Source organism: Dermacentor silvarum, chromosome 2, assembly GCF_013339745.2.
Source record: "Dermacentor silvarum isolate Dsil-2018 chromosome 2, BIME_Dsil_1.4, whole genome shotgun sequence".
NCBI classification, from domain to species: domain Eukaryota; kingdom Metazoa; phylum Arthropoda; class Arachnida; order Ixodida; family Ixodidae; genus Dermacentor; species Dermacentor silvarum.
The window spans coordinates 162,395,304-162,420,120 of NC_051155.1; the positions used below are offsets into that span (position 1 = coordinate 162,395,304).

At 47.2% G+C, this 24,817-nt stretch overlaps 1 protein-coding gene across 2 annotated transcripts; it reads right to left on the minus strand.

Annotated features, from left to right (window-relative positions):
* Nucleotides 1-60: 60 nt before the first annotated feature.
* Nucleotides 61-24,443, minus strand: LOC119441989 (cryptochrome-1). Of its 2 annotated transcripts, XM_037706674.2 has the most exons (10): nucleotides 23,882-24,443; nucleotides 23,636-23,744; nucleotides 20,211-20,526; nucleotides 20,057-20,145; nucleotides 19,838-19,981; nucleotides 19,586-19,753; nucleotides 19,053-19,345; nucleotides 9,485-9,690; nucleotides 6,358-6,452; nucleotides 61-2,899 (listed from the first exon to the last, which is right to left on the minus strand). In XM_037706674.2, exons 1-10 carry the CDS (start codon nucleotides 24,121-24,123, stop codon nucleotides 2,861-2,863), a joined length of 1,701 nt encoding a protein of 566 aa, XP_037562602.1. In that variant the 5' UTR covers nucleotides 24,124-24,443; the 3' UTR covers nucleotides 61-2,860. The 2 variants fall into 2 exon arrangements, with proteins under 2 accessions (XP_037562602.1, XP_037562606.2); XM_037706678.2 differs by lacking the exon at nucleotides 61-2,899 and having other exon boundaries at nucleotides 5,145-6,452; nucleotides 19,586-19,720.
* Nucleotides 24,444-24,817: the final 374 nt, after the last annotated feature.

Sequence of the window (24,817 nt, forward strand, 5' to 3'; positions counted from 1 at the left end):
AGCAAAATCGCATAGATTTCGCCTAGTTGGTAGAAAATAATTGCAGTAGTGCCCAGACTAGAACAAGACTAGTCCACACCCTGTTATCGCTCGTCATGTTCTACAAATCCAGCCAGAATCTCCACACAGCTTCCTTAACTTTGTCTATCTTTTTTGAAAGTGTGACATCACATCCTTCAAACAGTGTTGTCCTCAGCTTTTTCAATGTCTAAGCCTAGTCTGCACTCTATTAATCGTAATGAGTGCAGCAAATTACTTTGAGATATTGATGCTTCTTGCACTTTAAGTGGTGAAGAAAGCAACTCAGAAAAATATCGCAGCTTCGAAAATCCCAAGTAAACACGTAAATTCTCTTGTAATTTGTGTTATTCAGGATAGCCACGTCACCTATGTGTGCCAGATTGTCCATGTGCATGTCATGGCGGTGCTTACTGTGAGAGCAAGCTAGGTATGCACCAACAAGCTAGGTGTCTGTTCGTCTTACACTTTACGTTTAGTCGTATTTAAAAAAAAAAAAACATTTTGGACTTTGTAAACGACAATAGTTGCAGGTCTAAGAAAGTGATGTTACACAGTGTACCAAACATTTGACTGTGTATACTTGTCTTTTCTGAAAAGGAAAGAAGCAAAAAAAAAAAAGTGATCTGATTGCGATGGTTCTGTCTGAAAGTTGTTATATTTGAGAAGTGGCCTATTGAACACCCAGGAGTCCTGGTATCCTGGCTGTGAGCAAACATGATGAGTTGCATCATGTTTGCTCGGCAGTTGCCACACAATCATACGTCGTATACCTAATTTCATCATACAAGATAACTATAAAACACTCCTTGGCCATGTATAGTGACATGACATTTAAAGTGCTATGATATAATTGCAGTAGCTGAAAATATAGCATGGTATTGGTTATGACCCTTTCTCGATGTCTGCTTTGCTGTGTTTGCTCTTGTCCTAAAAAAACATGTGCTTCAGATCCCAAGTGACTGCGGAGCATGTTAAAGACTCTGGCAGCTCAGCATCAAATTTAAAAACCATTGCCACTGCAGTTGTTCCACATTAATTGTAAAAACAATTTTTTGCTATCTATTGCGACATAGACCAGAGTTTATTAGCAGCCTTGAAAGCTGCTTCATCGTTCAGTAAACAAAGTTATGCTGAAGGTGTCTGATAATTTTGTCGTACCATGCTGACCATGTCAATTTGGACAGTTTTGTGTTCTGTGATATATTACAGGTGAATGCTTATGTGTTGGAACTGTTGTGTACATGGCTATAGGAAAGGAGCAGAGGTGTGCGAATACTCATATATCACCGAATTAAATAGTGATAATTCAAATAATTAAATTTGCAAATGAAATATCTATGTATTCGACTTCGAATATTTGGTATATTCAGTGGAACAGCTGGAGTGGTCGGTGCCTTTAACGCGTGCAGCCTTCTTACAGTATGCAATCTCACTCGGTACAAGGTTCTTTGGTCGGCAGGACCGATCGAAACGATAACATGATGTGGACAGGGGGAACGGCGAACAAAAACAATGCGTATTTCAGAAAGCACAAAGTATGTGCATAGATTGGAACTATTAGCTGCTGGAAGGCACGCAGATTGCATCTGATACACGTGTTTGCACACATGTATTCACGCAGTTCGGAGCTTTCTGGCCACACGTGAGTTTAAATGCACAGAAAAACTTGGTATGCATGCTCGCAGACCTGAACACCACTTCAAAAGCCGTCAGTTCTAATCGGCACTGCTTCATCAGGTGTCAGCGACTAAAGTTTCTTATTAGTGCCAAATTGACGCAGATCTATTTGGAGCAGTGGCGCAATACTTGGAAAGCTGACAAACCGCCTCATCAATGAAAACGAGTGTACGGAATGGCACCAAAATTGTTTATGACTGCCATCTTCGCGACACACCGTACGGCGGCGTCTTATTCCTGATGCCATTCACAATCGGTCTTTTTTTGTAGTTTTGAGCAAGAATTTGCTGTGGCCCTCCCTATTTTAGAACCTTTGGCAGGTGGCAATTCACGCTGAACCCGACAATGAAAAGGCACTTGCTTTTCACCATTGGTGCGACCGCGGTTGACATGCGTAGTGCCAATGATGTTTATATGTGAAGCAGTGATCAAATCACATGATGTGCAAAACCCACCTGCCAGTAAAGCTAGGAAAGCTGTTCATATTTTGGAGGAAAATGAGAAAAGAATACTTTCTCTGCAATAAAATATTGCCATAAAACTGAGGTCCACTATTAAACAAATTTCACAGGATATTCAGTGCAACCTAACTTCACTACTTCTTCAGCTTCAGAGAGCGAAGAGAACTTGATTCTATTCAGCAGATGTTCTATTAAGAAAAAAATATATATTTTCCAGACCTTCATATAGAACTTAGCTGTAATCGATGCTGGCATACTAATTTGGTTTTAAGATTAGACCATAGTGTACATCTTGATTCCTAGATACCTTAGTTAGTGATAGCTTGCAACATTCCTGTTACACAATGCTATTATAGACTGCTGAGCATGTGCAGCACTGTGTTTTCTTGCACAATATTTGGAAGCTATAAACATTGTGATCAATTTTCTGATATTCGCTTCGAAATTCTATTATTCAGTATTCTTGCATCCCTAGAAAGAAATCAAAGCAACAACATCTCGGTACCTTGCAAGGCTGTTTTTTTGTCACAAAGAATATGTTACACAAAGTCTTTGCATCAAATCCGTGTGTGATTCACACGTCCAAAGTAGAGTGCCTGGGCCAGCGCATATTTGTACCCAGGCATTTGAAGCCAAATTGGCGGCAGTGTGGAGAGTCAGAAGTTCAGGGTCCCAGCAGTGTTGTGCCAGGAAATGGCCTTCTAGACCACACCTTCCATGGATTCCTCTTCATCTTCCTGCTGCATACAGCAATAACAAGTTACGAAATTGCTGTCAAGTTGGTAATATTCGCCTGCATATTTGTTTTGAGCAAAGTTTGTTTGTGTCACCTGATATTGGTTTTGTACTGCACGCGTGCAATGCAAGATGCACCTCTATTTTTTTTAAAATAGAAGTTGATGCTTGTGCATTATAAAAATGCTAACTGTTACTTTCCATAGTGGAAAACTGCATGAGACCTTCAGTAAAAGATTGTGGCACATCACTTTTACTTTAGCCTAATACCAAATTTGCACAAATAAATGGCTAGATTTATTGTTGTTGCCAACTTGAAAAAGTTCTGCCTGTTGTGAAGATTTCCACTCCAAATTGGTCACAGCCAGACCGGATGTAAAGCACTCTGGCGATACTGTTGTTGGCAGTGTTGAGATTATGTGCAAGCATGTGTACAAGGATGTCTACAAGCATGTGCAAGCATGTATAAGCTTTTATAGAATTGGCCCTAAAAATAGATTGGTGCCTTGTTCCACAATCATAGCGCTGTCACATGGCACTATGTCAAGTCTGGCCACAGGCACTTTGGCCTGTGAAATTTTGTCATAGATAGCTCAGAAGCATGCCCCAACCATACATGATTACATGATTTTTAAAATAATCTCGCGCTTCAACGTGTGGCATACTCTACCACTGGGTGAGCGAGCTCTGCTGAAAAGCTATCCTTTCAGTGTCATAAAGAGAATACAGATGCACAGTCTGTTTCACACTTAGGGGAAATCTCGGAGCGCATTGCATCGCGATGCAGCGAGCGCTGGAGTCGGGTGCCGGAAGCAGCTCGCGCAGGCGCAGACGCTTGAGGCGCGTTATCTTGCGTCGAGCTGTCGACGCGGTTGGCGGCCAGCTGCGTCTAGCAGTCAACGCGGTTCAAGATAACGCGCCTCGAGCGTCTGCGCCTGCGCGAGCTGCTGGCAATGCGCTCCGAGATTTCCCCTAAGTGTGAAACAGACTGCACATGCATGAAAGGAGACTTGGGATTTTAGTGAATTGAAAGCACTACAAAAGGAACGGGTGTAGCATGGTTTTAGAGGGGGGGGGGAGAGGGAAGTGATGAAGTAAGCTCAGTGATGAATTTCAGCTCAATTTACAAATTTTGATTAATGTATTACTAGGAATAAGTCATGCTTTTGGCACATTCCACTTGTCGGTCTCTAAACTTTCCATTGGGAGTCTTGCGGTAAAAGGACGGAACAGGGTTCTTCCTTCGAGCAAGTTTGTACAGACAAGTTCTTGTAGCAGGCGAAATTGGCAACAGCAGTGTCGCTGAAAAGTCATTGTGATCTAAAAATGGTGTGTTTTCTGTCAGTCTCTGTTCTAGCAAGCTTACTGCTGCTTGTACGTGTGCTCCATTTATAAAGGTAAAACATAGTTAATAAACTTTGTATACAGTAGAACCTTGTTGATATGATCTCGTTGTGCTACGATTTCCCGGCACCAACGTTCGTGGTCGAGAACACAATAAATGACATAATAGGGTTACACTTATGTTTTAATGATTCATACGTTTCCGGAAAACACGATTTTTCGGTGCCAACGTTCAGTACATCGCTAAACTGCGATCGTATTATACGTTTTCTGGCCGCTAGATCCCATGTAAACAAGAAAAGGCGCGAAGCGCGCACGATTGAGAACAGTAGCCGCCCGCCGCATCTGCTTCCCCGTAATACTCGCCCGCCCGCCTCACGTGAAAACGCCGGCGCGCACTCAGCAAATCTCCTTGCGGGTCGTCTCCCGCCTCATTCACAGCTATCGCCGCCAAGCCTATTGCGATAAGCATCTTAACCTATCTGTTTTACAGCGCATGGAGTGTAGTGCGTAGTGCCATTTGTAGCCTACTGTACGCATTTAGTAGGTGAAAATCCAAACGCGCCGCCATTCCCTGCTGTAGGCGATGCGATGCAAGCCTCACGTTTCGCTTCGGCGCATCCGGCGTCGCCCACTAGCTCGATTCGGTTTCCTGTCGGCGTCTTAAAACACAAGCATAGGAAAATGAAACGCACGTGTCTCAGGCCGCTGAAGCCCCACCAGCTCGTTGGCGTCTCGTGCCTCGTGCAACGCTTCGCATTACGTAGATGCCAACTATAGTTGAGTCTGTCAAATTTTTTAGTTACTTCTAAGCGTACGTTTTCTCGGTAATTACGTTTTTTTTCTCGTGTTTTTTCCAAAACGTATGAACGAGGTTTTACTGTATTCCACAAAAGCTGTGTAACCGTGCTATTCTCCCCCCCCTCCCTTCTTTCCATGTTTGGGGGATAGCTACTAATTTTAATCTTAACAGCTTCGTAGGTATGCATCATGTTCAAACATACAGTAGACTTCCGTTAATTCGACTCCAGTTAATTCGATGACCGAAAGTCCCGGTTGGCGTCCATGCATTTCTGCGGGCCCAAACATTCCATATTTGATCCTAAAATTGGCCTTCGCCGGATAACTTGAATTTGGCCAGTCAGCATGCATGCGCCTGACCCCAATCGTGACCCCAATAGCGACCCCCTTAGTGACAGCTGCCTGTCTCGGCGTAGGTTAAGAATGTGTTGAACACACGTCGTCACCTCTCGAAAATGCCTATTTTCAGCCAGCCCTAGCAAGATTATCAAGCAATAACCATAGCTCACAATGACAAACTACAGTATTTACCCGATCCGAACGCGCGCTTTTAAAAAATGAGAATGAGTTTATTCAAGACAAAAACGGGGATAAGTATATAAGTATACACGATAAGTATATACAGAAGGAAGTCCCGTAGTTAGAAACTGAAATGGCACCTCCTGTTCATGTTGACAAGAATTATTGATACAAACAACTGTGGCAACAAATGAGATTTACGATAATAAAAGCTTTTAGAAGACAAGGCATAAATGAACAGAAAAGCAGCAGCAGTTGAATGCGTAAAACAATAAGCCTACAGGCGGGTACGAAACCTAAATTGCCTTCGCTGCGTTCGTATGCTTTACCGCATAACATAAACGTAATGCGGCGAAGCTGACAATAAAAACCGTGCAGCAAAGCTGACTGTAGGAAACCGGCCGTTATTGCGTAACACATTTTTTTTTTTTTTTGCTAGAAAATCGGGTGCGCATTAGATGTTTGTTTTGTTTAGAAGCTTTAATGTAATTTTTACGTTAGTTTTCTATTTTGCACACATAGAACGTCGGTGTGCGTTTGATTCATTGATTCGGGGGCATGTTAGACTCTGGAAAATATTGCAAAATGATTTGGCAGTGTGTTTTGGCATTTTTTATGTATCTAGTTTAATTTGACTTGCCGGATAATTTGATCAATTTTGTCAGCCCCGTCAGGGTTGAAATAACGGAAGTAGATTGTATATTTGTTACATTGGCATTTATCCTTAAACTACCCTTCACACAATGGTTGGTGCCATTTAGATCAGTGCATAAAAGCACAAAATGTGGTGGCACAGTACCCTGGAGTTCTTGGTCCTGAGCTTGCGGTCATCGATGAAGTGGTTTTGCTTGTTGCACTCTGTGGGTGAGGCTGATGGCAGGCTTGGGAACAGACCTGCATGCGCATCACATTGGGTTTCAGTTGAAGGTGCGCAAAAATGCACTCACCAGAAAACAAAAGCATGGTGTTAGAAAAAAGAAAGGAAACACATAAAACACAGTTGAACAACAATATCTCAGCAGACTTGTCAATAAATTCAGGTGGGGCTTTGGCCATGTGTGGCAGATGTGGCGAGTTGCACAACAATGGATGTTAGAGGCCCAGCCAAAGTTTTTCACGACATGGCGACTGACCATGGTCAGTGTCACGTGACCACACAACTGTCGCGCTTGTGTAATCATGCAAATGTGTAATAAAGGCAGCAAGAACATTGTGTTTGAGGACTGCTTCATGAAGATACTCAAGTTTGCCAGAGTTGCGAGGCATATCGGGGATTTGTTTGACACAGTGGCACAACACCTGACATCACTGCTCCTTCCTTTGTGCTAGTCGTGTCAAAGTAGCTCAATGATGTATTCCTTCATTTTGATCAGACCTCCGCCACCTTCTGACTACAGAAAGTGGATCACTCTTATTTATTAACTCCAACAAAGCAGTAATTTCAGCTATAAACCGCCCACTATCCCGAAAATCTTAGCCTTAAGAAAAAAAAAAAAGCTGTGTGCTTGAGAAGAATACAGAAGGAAGGTTAGCCAATGCAAAAAATAGTCTTCACAAATAGCAATCAAAGGCATGGGTGGCCTGATAATTCTATCGCATTAAATTCGCTTAGTGCCCCTAATGTAACCAATTCAGCTTAACGGTAACAATGTATGTTAAAATCACACCTTGTTCCACGGCACTAAATATGAAAAGGTCTGAGACCACCAGCAGTACTGCAACCTCTGATCATCCGTGGCATGCAGTGAACATTCTTGCTTTATGCGACTCATAAAAAAAGAAAATTTGCAGCAGATCATTTACATCCAGCAGGTTAGTTGAATGATTTGCTCTAATCGAAGTCATTGCGATAGTTGTGCACCTTCTCACTGCATGTCTATCGCTGTGCTGAATGTCTCCATTGTGACATAGTAGAACTCGTGAACAATTTTCATATTTTAATGCGGAAATTTGCTTACCTCCCTGGGATTTGGCATGTCGTGTCTAGCTGAGTAAACTAGGCCGATCCCGGATACTGTATTATCAAAGGCCGTGACCTCATTGTTTGGGCAATCCTGACACCAGTGCACAATGCAGTGTCCTCACAAGGAGTTTAATGTGCTTTGTCGTTTGTAACGCGGGCTGGACCTGGGGGCAGTGCAATCATAGGCGTGGGTGGCCTGATAATGCTATCACATTAAATTCGTTCAGGTCTAGCATCAGGACCTAGCTTCTTTGTCTCTTTCTCTGAGTTTGGTGTTGATGTCTTGTTAAGTAGGCGTAGTGGGGAGGTCTCTCACAGAGCTGAGGCATGGAGAAGTTTGGCGCGTAAACGCTTAATTGCGCACATATATTAATGTCTCGATTGAGGGACGCAATCATTGTCTTTGCAAGAGGTACAGACAATTTAAATGCGTGCTACTTCAAGCCAGGTGCTCAGCACGAATTTGTAAGCCGTTGTTGGCGGCGCATGCAGATCCCTAGCAAAATTAAAAGCAACACAGCAAGCTACAGGCATTGTCGGTGGGTCCTGTTGCAGGACTCGTGTAGAACTCCATCTAGGGCCCCGAAGCCCAGAAGAGCGATGATCACACCTACCTGTCAATTTCTACTTTTTTAGAGCAGCTAAAGTTATACAGAGGCCGCAGTGCATGTCACAACTCCAGATTTGTTGGCACGTGTAGTGGCTTCTAAACTTTTGACAAAGACGATACACCTGGTGTTAAGCTTGCAGTCATCAAAAAGGGAAACATCACACAGCTCTTTACTCTTTTCGAGCCGCATAGGGCTCACTTGCGCCTTAGGTAGCCAGCAATAAGCTTGGCACTAATGGTCTTAAAGCTGCAGGTGCAGCTGCCAAAATGGGACGGGCGGTCCCTTCCTGTGAGCAGTATTCACTCAAAGTGCGGAGGGTGCATTTTATTAACAGGCGTTAGCCTACAGCTGTCTGTGTATTTATCTCGACAGTAGGAAAAATATAATAATGTTTTGACTGTGAGCTGGCAGTAGACTAAAAGGGCACTCTTAATTTTCAAGTTGTTTGAGATGTACAGAATTATGATGTTACGCGATGCTTGCGAACGAACACGACAACAATGCCTTGAGAATGAAGAAGATGAGGTGGTAAAGAAGCGCTGCAGGAGCTGGCGGTCGGCTTTTGTTGCTCTATCCCATTGTATATAGTGTTGTGTAAATACACATTCTTGCTTTTCTCTAATGTATGCGTAATCCTCGTATCTGTTTGGTGGAGGTGCAGGGTGTTGTTAGGGTCCCTTCATCAAGGCTTTAATACATAAATATAGGCTGATGATTATGATGATAATAAAGAATGTGACACAGGATATTACGTAGAGATTTTGAAAACCTATTCGTGGATCGCAGTTTACGGAATAGGTAACACCAAAGTGACAGATGCACAGCTGTGCTGGTGGTGCCATTTTGAGATGATTATGTTTGCTGGTGCAAATGCATTAGCAATAATCGATATGTACTGTTATCCTGTGCTGTGAACAGCAGTGATTGTGTGCATGTGCCAGTGTTTCTCTCTCTATATATTTTCTTATCTTTCCTCCCTCCCCTTCCCCCTAGTGTAAGGTAGCAAACAATGTTTGCACTGGTTAACCTCCCTGCCTTCCCTTTTATCTCTCTTTCTCTCTGTCTCCCTCTCTCTTATCATCTTTTCTGTTTTTGTTTACCCCATCTGCGAGAATAACGACACTGCTTTGAGGCATTGTCATTGAAGAAAGTGTTACAAGATGGTGCTTCCACAGCTACTGTCGACGTCTCCAGCATTGTTATACATGTAAACTCATTAGCATTTCATAAGCATGCAAACTTTATGTCACTGCTCAAAAATAACAAAAATATGATAATAAGGCCAAGATAGTGGTACTCAATGGACATTCTGAACCTGCCTGGTGGCGAGGTTCAGGAGAAGGAGGTCGTACCTGGCGCCTTGACACACTGCGTGAGCTGCTGGTAGACCTGTCGGATACGCTGCAGGTTGACGTGCGAGGCGACCTGGTGGTTGACCATGGGCAGTGGGTAGTCGCGACCCACAACGCATCGTGCGGCCACCTGCACCGACTCCGGCGCTGTCCAAGGCTCGTGGATGTAGTTGTTGGGGAAATGCTTCAGCACCGGCAGATACTTCCTGCATATAACAATTTGTTGGCCTATGTGAAAGCAACTCTAGGCCTCGTTATCCTATCTAGGGAAGCGAGAGGTCTATGTACAAATGCTTAAAACAGAAGTATTGAAATTCATCCCAACTTTAAGAAAGCTACAATACTTTTCATAAGTCTCTGTAGCAGTATCTGCATAAAACGGACCTGCATGCTTAATTTAATTTCCCACATTATGCCGTGTAGCATCCTTGGTGAACAATTAAAAAAAAATCTTCATTCACTCCCTTCCTTTGCTGAATATGTCGAAAGTATAATAATAATAAACGAAACGTTATTGTCACAAAGTAAACTGTATCTACATATTTCCCTCAACAGCTCTTTTATTGCATTTGTTTTTGTTTCCACCATGCAATCGGTTATACGGGCAGTGACATAAGTGATTGCTTTCCTCTCTTTCTTTTGTCAGTTTTATTGCCAGTGTTCCGATTTGTGTATGCCATATAAACGTCACTGAGATATATATTTTTATGCGTTTCACCCATCGTGGCACACTTTAACGGGTGCGTTAATGAACCCTATTTCGTCAAAAGTTATCCGGAGCCCCTGCTATGGAATCTATCATAGTCATAGCCCAAATGTTGATTTTGGATGCTAAATGCGATTGATCGAGAGATAAATCAATGGGCGTTTTTCCTGTTTAGGTGTAGGATTGGCAACTTTGTCGAGGAGCAAAAAAAAAAGACACTAAAGGGGGATGCTTTTTAATTGTGAAAAGTATTGCTTGCAAAAATACAAACAGAATGAAAATAAAATGAAATGGTACTATGCGGAGCACAAATATTGCATGACTGAAATTTATTCAAATGATTTTTGTAAAGTTTAGTAACCTATATAGTTCTTGAGGTGTTTGTCTAAAATGTTTTGAGTATTGCTATGTTCCGCTGTGGAATAATGACATAATAGAATATACAGACGTCTCTTCATAATCTATGATGCACAGAAATATATGTAATCATAGCATATCATGCAGTAGCTGTGAATAAGACACTACAGAAAATCAATAGTATCACGTTGGTTTTTAGTAGTACATTGCATTTTTTTTGGTAGCACATTTGTTTTTACAAGCAAAAATCAACGGAAAAAAATACAAGAAAAAAAAGAAGAAAGCTCCAGAATATGGTAGAGTGGTCTTTTATATATATATATATATATATATATATATATATATATATATATATATATACAGAGTAGTTTATGGCTAGGGTTTCGTGTATTTTTCAACTCCGCAAGCAAGAACTTAGGTCCCGAATTTGATGTAAAATCGCTTCATTCTAAGCAAAACCTTATACGTCTCATCACTTAAATATGCATTTGAGCAAATTAGTTATCAATAGGCACCATTTTCAAGATCGGTAGACTCTCTGGTAATAGAGGTTTCTCAAAGATTTACGCTGTGCGGCCCATTCGGCCGTTCATACCGCCCTCTCTGTCGTCGTTCCAAGCTCGTGCGCGCCTAGTTTCCTTCCGCTCTCCCAGGGTGGCGGCACCGTCGTGCGTAGTCGGCAAGACAAGTTGCCGTTCTCCATTTTGAATTTCACTTCTCTCGTCACTCCCGATGAGCAGCGCGCCTACGTAGAGCGACAGCGAGTACAGATGGAAGAATGCAATCGGTGGCGGCGGGCGGCAAACACCGATGAAGATTGTTCCCGAGAGGCGAGCCGCAAGAGGCTAGCCATGCAAGATGACTGAAGTCGTGTGCTCTGCGTCGTGTGCTATGCAGCTTCGCTGGCCATCCACCTTAATTCACAGAGTGAAATGGCTCACGATAATTCTTCTTTTTCTTTTTTTTTTTTTTTTTTGGGGGGGGGGGGGGGGGGGGGATCATTCTCGAAAGTAAAGCTGCAAGCCTGGAGAGGATATGGAAGGCTGACTTTGGATAGTCAGTCTGTTGTCCTCTGACATTCCTGCGTGGTGTAGTCATGACCTCCGCTATCGGTTGACGCGGCGGTATACGCGCGTTGCCCAATCTCGGAGGCCATGCACTTGCTTGTAGCATGCAGAATCTGTGCGCCTATAGATAGGTGGCGGCATTGTTCGCATTCTTCCATGTTCGGGCTCCTGTAAAGTGCCCGCTGGTGACGTACATGGCAGCGGGTATAGTGATACAGAGCACAAAGATAGTCGACATATGCAATCATTTAATTAACAGGCCGGTTCATCGCACTGTTACCGCGCTTTCGCTCCTGTTGCCTCCCGTGCCCCTGCTTGCTAGTGCGTTTCGGCTAATATAAAGGAGCATACCGTTAATACGTCTTGGGGCCCCTCACAAGGTCTTGCCATCTCGAGCTGACAAGCACAGTGCATACAATGCCCGCTAACGATCGTGTCTGCTAAGTATTGCATCTCTACGCGCCGCGTGAGGATGAGGAACAACTTTATTAAAAACACCAGTCAATGAACGTCGGGAGAGAAGTCCTTCTCCCCCGTCGCCCCTAGCCGTCGGCCGGAATACCTTGAGACACAGCAGCAGCAAGGGCTTGACCGATGATCCGTGAAGATCTGAAATTTGAAACCAAACGTCGTTTTCCCTTCTTGCGGGCGCCGAGCTCCCAGCCGGAATGTCGACGTCAATCGCGCAAGTGCGCTACGTAAATCGCCGTGCTGGGACATAACTTTCAGTGACACGTGACTTGAGAATTATTCAAGGCAATAGCAGTTGTTTGATCTGTTGCTTCAATAGACGAATTAAAGTTTAGAGAAATAATAAAACCTACAAATCGAATGTCTGCGTGTCTGTTTTACTTCGTACCGTAGCAAGAGACATGTACTTCGGTTTCGTCTGCTTGTTCCCATGTCGTGCAGTCGCGCGCGCAGAGAGCGAAACTGTGTCATTTTCTACCGTGTTCCAGCGCACGACCATGCTCTGTGTAATCGAGAGTAGATGTAAGCATGAAATGGCTAGCATATGGTGTCCTTTGCTGCCCGTGGTGCCGCCGCCTTCAACCGCTTTTCTTCTTCCAACAGGGACGCGCGCTCACCGTCTGTCGCTACTTTTTCTTCTTGTCGCGTCGAAGTGGTCGGCGGCAAATGTACGGCCGACTCACGGACCGCTGGCGTTGAAAAGAGCACAGGCAACCCTGTCTCATCGCCAAAAGATGACAAGTGTATGGTGCCCTGTATCACGGTGGCTAAAAGGCACCGTACCTGTATATGCCTTTTGAAAGTCGCTATTGGAAATGACAAATAAAACTTGAGCGCACTAGAAGTTACAGCTTGAGTGATATTGTGAAGATACATTAGGAAAAAATCGGAAGCAATATTTTTGTAACTTGTTTGGGCAGTAACTAATGTATGTAATGCGGTCCTGTACAAAGGGTTGGGGGCCAGAGACCGCATTTTCTTAAGTTTTGACTGGTTGCCCGGATGTTTTGTTCTCGCAACGATGCCCGGATGTTCTCGTTTGAGTGCCCGGATGGTGGCTCTGGCTTTTAGCTCAAGGTCACTTGAAGGTCGCCGATAACGGGAGCTAAAAGCATTTAATGCTTAAAAAAAGAATGCGGGGCCCGTGACGTATGCATCACGCGATCCCCCATCACCGGTATGGGAGAACGCTGGGAAGGAATTTCTCTAGCGGAGGCTAGACGGGGCAAGTGGAGAACGCTCTAGTAAAGTTCAGGTTCTTCTTGTACCACTCCTCTACTTGGGCGTCCAAGACGCACCGCCAGACACGGTCTACGCAAGTGAGGAGTTCTGCCGCTACGGGTTCGCTGAGTGCTTCTTCCGAGAGTGAATTAGACACAGATGACGAGAAAAAAAAAAAACACTTCTATTCACAATTATTTACAGGAAATTACAACACATACACATACAAGACGGAACTGGTATACGCATAGGGCGACCCTATATGGGCAGAGCCGATGGTGCATAGCACCGTAGTTTGTCCAGAACGCTTGGACGGAGCAACGGGGCCACGTTTTCAACCCTTCGGTGCCCCGCCCCAAGCATTTACCACCCAATCGCCACGGAGTGGCTATGAGTGATCCGCCGACGCACCAATCACGAATCCTGTGCTAGGATCGTCTTGTTCGCCGGCACTTCCAGTATTGCACTTCTTCCCAGCGCCCTTTTCTCTACCACCTTTTACGGTGTCTTTCTCCCTCTCCCTCAAAACAACATGCAAATAAAAACAACGCTCCAAGAAAGGGGGGGGGGGGGGGGGGGACAGATGCATAGCATGCGTGCTCCCGCGTAAAGCCACAGCGCCCAGCATAATGGGTTCAATAAAATCCTAATAAGCATGTAGCACCTGCAAGCCGAAGCAATTGACCTTTGCTGTGACCACTTCTTCGCTCGTACCTTTACGAAAAACCGATAGCGTAGTACTACGGGTCATTCGTCAATGCAAGCTGTCCAAACGACACTTTGGGCTCGCGTATCCCTATTCAGTAAATGCTTGCTCGGAGAAGCCTTTCACGACGGTCGATTGGCAACGGTCTTCGAAACGGGTTGTCAAAGGCGGTTACCATGCAAAATGTGCACGTGGTGAATAATGCGTACTGCGTTCACGCTCTCTGTGCCTATTACACGCCCGTCACGCGCACATCAGGAGCCAGCGACAGTCACGGACATCTAAGCTTTTGCTGTCAGGTCGCCTGCACGCGATGTACGTGACGAATCACCGATATATCCACTTCTTTAGGTCGCTTTGTGTACTCTTGGGTGCTGTTGGCGTCGTCACGCACCCTTTACGTTTGCTCAGTGCCAGCCGGCTCTACTCGCCTCACCACGTGTCAGGTATAATTGGCATGTCATGAGCTGCGCCTCCGCCTAATCTCGGCACCGTCGCCGCGACGGGCGCCCACCACTGGCACTTAATCCTCCCCTTGTATTTCGCTTGTCAAGCAACGATCATTGACAAAATGCGCTAGCTGTCTCTTCCCTTTCTTCACAGCCGTTTCATTTGGCGAGACCAGGTTGAACAAAAACACCCATCTTAAGCCCTCCGAGCAGCAATAAACAACTAACTAGCGCTTCTGCCAGCAGGCTCACAACTCTCTTGGCAGTGGCGCTCGCCTCCTGAAATCATGGGTTCGCGGCACTGAAATATTTCCATCTCGACTATTAATGAACCTATTTGAAAAATTCCTGCGGTAGAACGCTCCCTAGAGGGCACGTAATAAGTTCCAGCGTATAACCAAAACTTGCTGCGTGGCCTGGTGAGGGGCCCTTTAACGAATGTGAATAGTGTTGTCGCACTTCTGCGCTTAACTCGACTGCAGCGCATATGCATTGATCTATATAGAACTCGATGCCGTATTACCGACGGGCTACATTTGGGAACACTTTCAATGTCGTGCACCATTCAGCGCGGTGCATCACTTACACATGCCGACGGGAGTCTGGCGAGTTCACAAAATGCATGTCAAATCTGTCAGTGCACTTGAAAAGTAAGAATAATAGTGACGAAAAGCGCCCTGTCCCAAATTTTGTTTCGTCATGTCCCACTAGATTGGTGAAGCGGCCCGACGGCGTCCGGTCTGAAACGCGTGCCTGCAAACGTGTGGAAGACTAAAGTGATGGCAAAAGCCCGGGAAGTCACTGTAATGATTGAATATCCCGGATAAGATTGTGCTTGTGCGTTCTGCTTCGAACGCGCCAGCCACGGCAGGCCTGCCTGAAGCGGGACTGGTGTTAGTGCGACGGCCGCGGTCAGATACGACGTGTGGGACGAGGACTGCAGACACCTTGCTACGGTGGTTAGGCTAAACGCAGCTTGAGTGCAGCGTCAGCCGCGTTACGGACGTCACATTAGAAAATTACCCACAGTGTCCACACAGCCATTGTAGAAAAAAAGTTACAAGCGACCGTAAGCCTTGACTTAGGTGCCTGCAAGTGGCACTCGCACCTCGGCATTGGTATTGCCTGGCGTATTGTTTGGGTTAACTCTGTGATATTAAAGTGAAGTACGACACAGAGAATGCTGGTGAATTCTTGATGTAAACTACACTACACTAGGCCCGGCGTCCTCGTCGTCTATTTCCATGGTGAACGGAACGGACGGGAAACTGAACTCGGAGAAGCGAGCGAACGCAACTGGCGGGAAACCGCCACGCACATGGAGCCAAACCTGTACTGATGCGGTGAGTATCTAAAGTGTACGATTGAGTGCTTTGGTGTGCGGCATTTAGACTTTCCTTAATTGTTTCCGATTATTCCTGACACTTAATTAGCTCTGATGCCATATCTATCGTCAATCATAAGTAGAACCATCGATATCTGCGTGTTTTTATTTTTCTATGATTTATTTTTAATTTCGTCCCACCTCTGTGACAAACCGGAAGTCGGTCCCTAACCGGAAGTTGCTGCGCAAGAAACAAAGAGTGTCACTCGGTGCTCGTGCCACTAAAAATTAAAAAAAAATGCCCGTTTTGGCATTAGCATTATTGATAGCGAGGTCCTGCGTTGCGCTTGAACTCCTCGGGCGGTGTTCTAACTGCACACGGGTGCGACGAATTGTCGATGCGACACATCACGCAACGCAAGAGCTGCTGGGCAGAAGTAACAGTGCCCTGGCAGCATACCAGGCTTCTCGCAACGCTAGCGTATCCCTAGATAGGGTGACATGCAATACGGAGAGCTGACAGGCAACTCCAAGAGAATAAACTTCTCTTGGAAAGTTCTGCAAAGTTCACATAAACTTGTTCCTGCGTGAATGTGTTTTACAGCGAAGCTGTTAAGGGCTAGTTCCCCCAGGATCGTGTCCGCGTGTAGAAAAAAAAAAAAAACTATCATCAGCATTTCGGCTCCATGTGCGTGGCAGTTTCCCGCCAGTTGTGCTTGATCACAGGTGTCAAAACGGATTACTATAAATAACATGACTGATAGGTCATGACATCAATACCATCACATGCTCGTCAGTTACGTCACGATTAACGATAATAGAATCACGTGTGGCGCATACCCGCATTGGATAAGCGGGTATGAGCCAGGGACAATAAAGAAAGAAAGCATCATAGAGAGTACGAAAGAAATCACGTGTGGCTCATACCCGCGTTAGATATGTGGGTATCAGCCGCCGAGAGGAGGATCGGGAGAGATCTCGACGGCGTCGCGGGCCGACTTGACGCAGCAAACGCACTACTTGGCCATCGCGCCGGGCGAAAACAATTCACCGGTGTCCTTGCTCTTTGACGAACATGCCGAAGACGCTCAATATTGTGACTGGCATGATGAAGACGTTTACGATTACTCCAAAGAAGACGATGCTCTTAATTTCGCAAGCTAAGCGACACCAACAACTACCATCTTGTCAGCCGATACAGTTATTGTAAATATCCTGTAAATATATTGCTTACGTCTTTTTTTTCCACGTAACAATATAATCAATAATGATAATATATAAATTCACTACAGCATTATTCACTGCAGCAGACCCACCATAGTCACAGCTTCGCTGGCTTCCATCTTCACAGAAGTGGAAGGGCTCTGGATTTATTTTATTTCTTTGTGTTTGGCGCAGCATAGCCTTAGTCGCTTTTGCGCCACTAAACCCCAATTAACTAACTAACTTATTTTATTTCAATTTTCCTTTGTGCAGAGAAAATGTACACACAATTTTGAGACCAGTGGCTTGTAACGGGTCTAAATACATGTTTCTGCAAAGGAGCAGGCAAGGTTTTAACAAGGGGAACAAGCATTAAAAACTGGTTTGAATTAGTTGCAGCGATTCATAATTGTAATGGGAAAAACGGCAAGACACTAAAGTACATTGTAATTAATATTAAAGCTAAGTTGCTATCTGGAAAAGTTCTGAATAAAGAGTCTGGAATAAAGCTTTTTCCTGAGGTAAAAGCTTGGATAATTTCTCTATAGCTGTGACTATAATGCATAAAGCTAATATATCCTCTCATTTGCACTATTGATCGGTTATTTTTTTTTTCAGCGCCGCATGCTTCCGCAAAGAAAAAAAAAAAAGGCGGTGCGTTTAACCCTTGGCTAAGTCTTAATTTAGGTGCACGTTAAAGAACCCCAGGCGGTCCAAATTTCCGGAGTCCCCCACTACGGCGTGCCTCATAATCAGATCGTGGTTTTGGCACATAAAACCCTATAATTAATTATTAAACCCTTGACTAAGTGTTTACATTGCGGAATATAAAGAAAGTTCCGTGTTCTGACATTTTTGCACCTGAAAGGAGGAGCTTAACATGATCTGAATGAATGTGTAGCTCTCTGATATATACTTTCGCTTCTAAATCAGGTGCTCTTGTGCCGCGTCGAACCGCGTCATTCAATCCAGTTTCTCGTTGGTGCGCGCCACATCTCACTCTGTTCCCTCTCGACATGCATGCTTTCACGAGAATCAGAGAAGAACAAGCTGCACAATGAGAGTGTGCCATATGTTAGAGCACAAGCTCAGAAAAAAAAAACTTAATACTCAAAACTGGTGCGCGCAAAGTAGCGCGAGCGAGATTCCTCGGGCGCGAGCAGCGCTACGCAGTACGCCGTCTGCTCCACTCTTTACGGCGCCCTAGAGTTACTCCACTAAAGGGACAGCGAGAGCAAGGAGAGGAAAGGCAGGGAGGTCAACCAGACGAGCATCCGGTTTGCTACCCTACACTAGGGGTAAGGGAAAGGGGGAATTGAAAGCGGCAGAGAGGGAGAGAATGAGTACTGAGTGGGATGATGCACAGGGACACTATAAGCGGTCTCTTAAACCGGCGCACTTCAAATACTGTACTAATGCACGAATCGCTTTTTGTGCCAGTGCTGTGACCTTAAAGGGGGGAGCCTATACAGTAACTCTACGGCGCTCCTGCGTACAGCCCCCCTTGCGGGACCGGCGCGCTTTGGGGACCGGTTTCCGCGGCCGCTTTTCACACCTCCCAATTCTAGCCACCCTACCCTAGATAAAACAAGTCCTTACGCTGGAATGATGAGGAGCGCCCAGTGAAATGTTGGATAACGTTAGCTTAACGTTTGCTGTCCGTTCCGGTCAGACCGGAACGGACACACAGCAACTCAGCAGGAACGCTATAGTCTACTTATAGTGTTGGTGCGCACAACTCACATGCACATCCGCGCTCGCGTTTCAGCGCAGCCGTGGCTCATGCCAGCGGCGGAAGGTAGAACGCTGTCCTGTCAGGATATGGATGTCCCTGGGATATCCAGTACATGGATATCTCAGGGACATTCATGTCCTGGCAGTGGATGTTCATAGAATATCAATAGAACGTTATTGTTGTCACTGAGGGGTTCGTGTTAAACCAAATACGTGAAACAGTATTGTATCTTGTCAGTGCCTCAACGCACGTCATGCATGTAGCCTAACTGCACCCGTCGTGCACGATGAAATAAGAGTATACAAGTACGTGTGCACAGGCATTCTTACCGAATGTAGTCTCCCGAAGGGTCAGCCTTGCGTCCAAATCGCACGGGGCAGTATACGTGGAAGAACTGCTGGAAGAAGGACGAGCAGGAGAGCCACATCCAGGAGCCCGCGTTGACACTCCAGTCGGCGTCCAGGAGCAGCTCGTCGAAGACCTTCATGCCCTCCTCCCAGGAAAGCCAGAGGTCGCCGCGTGTCAGGAAACAGGCGACCGCGTGCCTCGCCACGTGGTGGATCCAGCCCTCCTCGCGTAACTGTCGCATGATGGCGTCGATCCACGGGTAGCCCGTCTGGCCCTGCACATGTATAGGACAGGAAAGGAACGTGCATGTGATCTAAATAGAACCGCTGTTCCTTCGCACCGCCCCTGCATACGCATAATAGAAGTCCGCATCGGGAACTATCGGCGACAAAACGCGCAAGGACATAGTAGAAACACGCGGTAACGTTAAACTGTCGTGTTTCAACCATCCTTTCGTTCACACTGTCGTCATCAGCGCAGATTCACTCCTTACAGGTGCCGCCGCTAGACTTACGTTGGCCCACTTGGCGAGTGCTTCGGCGTTGACGTCCCAGGGTATCTGCACACACATGGGGTTGTTGTGCATGCGGTCGAAGTTTGGATTGCGCGTGGCGGCGCAGTAGAAGAACTCGCGCCACAGCAGCTGGCCCTGAAGCGACAGCGGCGGGTTCGAGTTCCTGATCTGCACGCAAACGTGCATAGTGCTCTGCCAAAGGGCCGTTCGCCAGCTTCGTAGGCAGCTCATCAGGAACTGTTTCGCACTTACCTTTCTGTAGAGGTCCGCCAGCTGGTGGTAGAAGAGGCGGGCCGACAGGCAGCCGAACCTCAGGTACGGACTCAGACCTGTCTGACTGGCCAGCAATGCTTTGGGAGTCATCCTTGGGCTGCCGAAGCTCGCCACCCACGCCTGCTGCAGCGCGGGTCATTAATGAATCAAGAATTCCCAAGCGGGATCGTTGGGGCAGGGTGGGGAAGACTGCCGTACCTTGCGTTCCATGTGTCGCTCTAGCCGCGCTAACGCTTCCGTCTCACCTCCGGGCCACACGGCTGCCTTCAGATTGTCCATGTCAAAACCTGCGTAAAGACGGCACGTTGTGCAGTAGCCGGCCGCGGCGCCCAGGGGGCAGTTTCCGGCTTACCTAGCTCGGCGAGCGTGGGCACGGCGAAGCGTTCGTCGTGGTCCTCGTCGATGGGCGTTCGCGGCAGGGACTCGGGCGCCGGCAAGGGCTGCGCCGGCGGCTCCATGTCGACCACGACGCTCTGGAACTGGCGGTACGTGAGCGGCGTCTTGCCCCCGTGCCGCTCCAAGATGCGCTCCAGCGGGTACAGCGTGTGCGACGGTTCGCACACCACGCTTACGCCCATCTCGTGTGCCAGCGCCGTGATCTTCTGGTCGCGAATCGCGCCGTACGGCTCTGGGTCTTGCTCGAACGTCAGGTGAGTCACGCGCCATTCCTGCATGTCAGTTATATGCGCGCCGGTTATACGTACCCGCCTTCCGTGCGAACAGGGGCTTTGGAACCGTAAAGATAAGGAAAAAGAGGTGGGGGGGGGGGCAAGGGGGCTAGCCTTGATAGCACGACCCCCCGCCTCTCTAATATAATAAATTAAATCTGGGTTTCAAATGAACAAAAAATAGCAGTTTCGACCGAAAGGCGATGCATCAATTGCGATAGCAAATTAGTAGCTACACGGAGTAAGGTTAGTAGTTTTATCGGCTGTATAAACTTGGCCACATTCGCTTACTAGCTGCCATAACAAGCGTGGTGTCAGCGCGCACAAGCAAACATAAATAGATCACACTCCCGATGACCGCACACAACTGCTGTCAAAACGCTGGCGTTAGCAAGCGCGCCAACAGCAGCGAGCGAAGGTTCGTGCGGTCTATCGCTTCAACGGAAACAGCGGCGAAAGCACAGCGCATACAGGAGCCCGTGTTGCAGATCGCGTTCAAGATACGGTGCGCGCGACCGCCCGCCGCCGCGCAAAGTGCAAGTACGCGCAGTTGCTCGCACCCCCTCCCTTTCGCGCTGCCTTCCCGCTTTCCTCCTTTCGCCTGCGAGATTCCAGTTCCCCTTGCGCCCGGTCGCAAGATACGCATTTGGTGCCGCAGCACAACGTCCCCCTCCCATCCCCCCACGGCCTTTCGCGCAACTGAAGACGTCGTGTTTGCTCTCCGCCGTGCGGTCGCTCCCCGTGAAAGTGCGCGTCCCTCGCGTTCTTTCACGCGAGCATACAGCGCGCGGAGACGATTTTATCGCCCTTGGACTTTATACGGAACCTCACGGCGACGCCGATGGCAGAAATCCGCTTGGAGTGTCCATATAATTGCTATCGCAATAAAAGGTATGCGTGGGCAAAATGAGCCCCGGCTCCTGCAACCCCCTCAAAACACACTTCCGGAGTTGCTGCGTTCAAGCTTGTAGCAATAAGTACGAGGTTAGTGTAAAGTGTGCATATATTGAACAGGGCATATTTATGTGGAATTTTGTTTTATACTTAGAGGGCGATCCGCATTGAATGACGTGCCCTAACCTCATGCATTAGAAATCGGATTGGGGCGCTCATCAGATTACAAGAAGCCTCCTGCGTGCAACTTATCCGTACGTTGTACCCGCGTACTACGCGGCGTGAAACACTCGCGACGTCGCCGGTGTCAGTGTGCCTAAGCTCAATGCTTGTGTGAGACAACTTTTCATATTGCCTATAGAGTTAGGGGGATCTTAAACGTCCTATATACAGGTATACGCGGACGTCGGTGTTATTGCAACGACACGTACATGATCTGTCAGGAGGGATGTGTTTCGCCTCCTACTAAACTTCCTTGGTGGTGCCGAGCTAGTGAGTGAATGTGGACTGTAGATGGTGACCTTTGCTCGCTGTTCGATGGACGCGGGTTTGAATTGACAAATTATGGGGATACAACCTCTGCTTGTCTGGTCCACCTGACTCTCGTGCCTGCTATTCGTACTCGCGGTTCGCCTATCGTCGCTGTTCAGTGTCCCGTAAGCACCTCGTCACATCTTTAGCGCCGTGGTATCGATCGGTGTTAAGCGCTATGGAACGTGATGCTGGGAAAAGCCGGCATGCCTTTGCAAGGCTTTACCAGTCTGGCTGTAACAGAACTTTAATCAATCAGTCATTTTATTTCGTCAATATTAACCGACAGAGGAGCGGCAGATAAAAGCTGCCATTTGGCAGCTTGACGAATCCGTTGTTCCCATTGCAAGGGTTCAAAGCAGCACAGACATAATTAGAGATCACATCGTTAAAGCAACAAGGTAACAAGGCACACAACGCTCTCTCGCCGATTCAAATAAGTTTTCAACGCGTAATATTTTCTGCTCCATTCATTTTTTTTATGGGCGTCCAAAGGCGTTTCGCACTTATAGTCGGTTAACGAATGCAATCATGGCAGGTGTTACGGATTTTGTCTATTCATAGCTTTTCAAGTCGTCTACTAGCGCCAGGACGCCAGAATTCGACACCTAAACATAATAAGTAAATAAATAAGATGAACAAGAGACACTGGAGGCCGGGTTTGAACCACACAATGGGACTTCACGATGTTCCGGAACGCGTTGTTCAGGTGCTCTCCGACTGAAATCCCTCGCGCGTTTGTGCTCGAAGATGCAGTTTTTGTGCTTACGCAATACTGCTATACATCAGCTGGCTAGACGGAGTTACGTAAAAGCGGGAGTGTGATTTAAAAGAGGCGTTTCATTGCTTCCGCTCCGTTGGGAACACTCGACTCATGGAATATCGAATGGCGTGTAACCTGCACGTTACGCGGCTGGGCTGTACAGTATCATACGCACCGCGGCGTAAGATGTGCCACAGCCTGAGTTAGTAGTTCGCGAAATTAAAAAGTTAGCACAGCGTCGCAGTCACCGCTGTGCCTTCGGCAGACGGCGTCGACGTGTAGCTCTACAAGGCAGTTTTAGCAAATTTTATCATTCTCAAAGTAAGTAACGGTTCAGCAGTGTTGTCAGATAAAAAAAAAATATGCTTGTGTAGTCGTCCGTGCCGAGTCTATATATATATATATATTTATGTCCACTGCAGGACGAAGGCCTCTCCCTGCGATCTCCAATTATCCCTATCTATCTATCTATCTATCTATCTATCTATCTATCTATCTATCTATCTATCTATCTATCTATCTATCTATCTATCTATCTATCTATCTATCTATCTATCTATCTATCTATCTATCTATCTATCTATCTATCTATCTATCTATCTATCTATCTATCTAAATAAGCGCCGACACCATGGCACAGATTGAATAACTTCGACAAGAAAGGCGAACTTAAATTCAGCAGGGGGACAGTGTCACGAAACTTAACGGCGCTTCTGCGATGCTTAACATACACGGTGCTTCCGTCCGCTAGACGTCTCGGCCGCGGCGTATCGCTATGCCGCACTCGGTATACTGAAGACATACGAGTTTTGTAGCAGGGTGGTGTCAGTCAGTATCAGCCGGTGGGCGCCCAACACTATCAACAGTTGGGCGTACGAGTGGCTTAATTCTTTGAATTCTTTGAAATGAAGGATTCTTTACCTTGAATAGCTTTGGGAACACGTCGGCTGGCTGTCCGCGGATAACAAACAGGCGTGAGTTAAGCTTCCGCAGCCTGGCGTCCAGATCCTCGAGGCTTTGCAGGAGGAACCTGCGCAACGAACCGCGCGCACGTCCCGTCATGGTCGTGTCGCTTCTGGCGTGTGGTTCGACGCCTTGACCGCGTCGTAAGCGGGCCATGGTATAGCATACTCGTAGGGCTGGTATAGAGCAGGACTATATACTCACCTCCACTTGTTGACGCCGGCATTGGACGATCCAGCGAACCACGGATCCAGAATGTACACGCACCGACACGTGCGCGCCCCCTGAAGACCCACCCTGAGCGCGGGCTGGTCGTGTAACCGCAGTCCCTTGCGGAACCAGTGCACCACGTGTCGCTCGCCGACGCTGTTGCCGCCACCACCCGCGGACGTCACCTGTTGCTGATGGTGCGGCGCCGGAGCAGGCGCATGCGACATGGCGGCCATCACTTCGGACGCCTCGCTAGATCCCGGCAGCTGGTCCTGCCCATGGGGCGGCTTGCGCTGTCTGGACGGGCTCCGAGGTCTAGATCCCAGCGCTACTACTGTCGTTGCTGCTACGTGCAGGCAGGCTCGCTCAACCGGTGCTCGAAATCGCGGCGAAACTGTGACGCGGCGCTGCGCCGGGCGACATCATCATGGTGCTACAACTGTTGCTGGAGCTGAACGGCTGAAGAGCGCCACAACGATACGGCGCGTCAACGGTATACAGCACGACGTCTTCAACGTGACCCGGCGCGGAGGTTGTTTCCCATTGGAGGACAGCGGCGACGTCACGTGAACGGCCTCGCGCACGGTCACGTTGTGCGCGCCGTGCGCTGCGCGTTGCCGGGACCCTTTCTTTCCCCGCCAACCAACGGTGCCCCAGTCGGCGCAGTGGCGCCCTCTTGCCAGCCCTCCTCGGAGTTTTGGGTTGCGTAACGCCTCTGATCGGAATGCAGGCTTGACTCCAGCCTAATCGATAGAAGCGGCAATGTAACGGCGACATTGCGACGTCGCTCGTCCGCGTGCAGCGTGAGCTTCACGCAGTGTGCCGAAATTTTTACCTCCTCTCTCACTCTGTGTCCCTTCCCCCGCCATTATTGCGTCCCGCACTTTATGTTCGCCTCCGTAACGAAATCTGAATAGGGTCTCGGCCTGG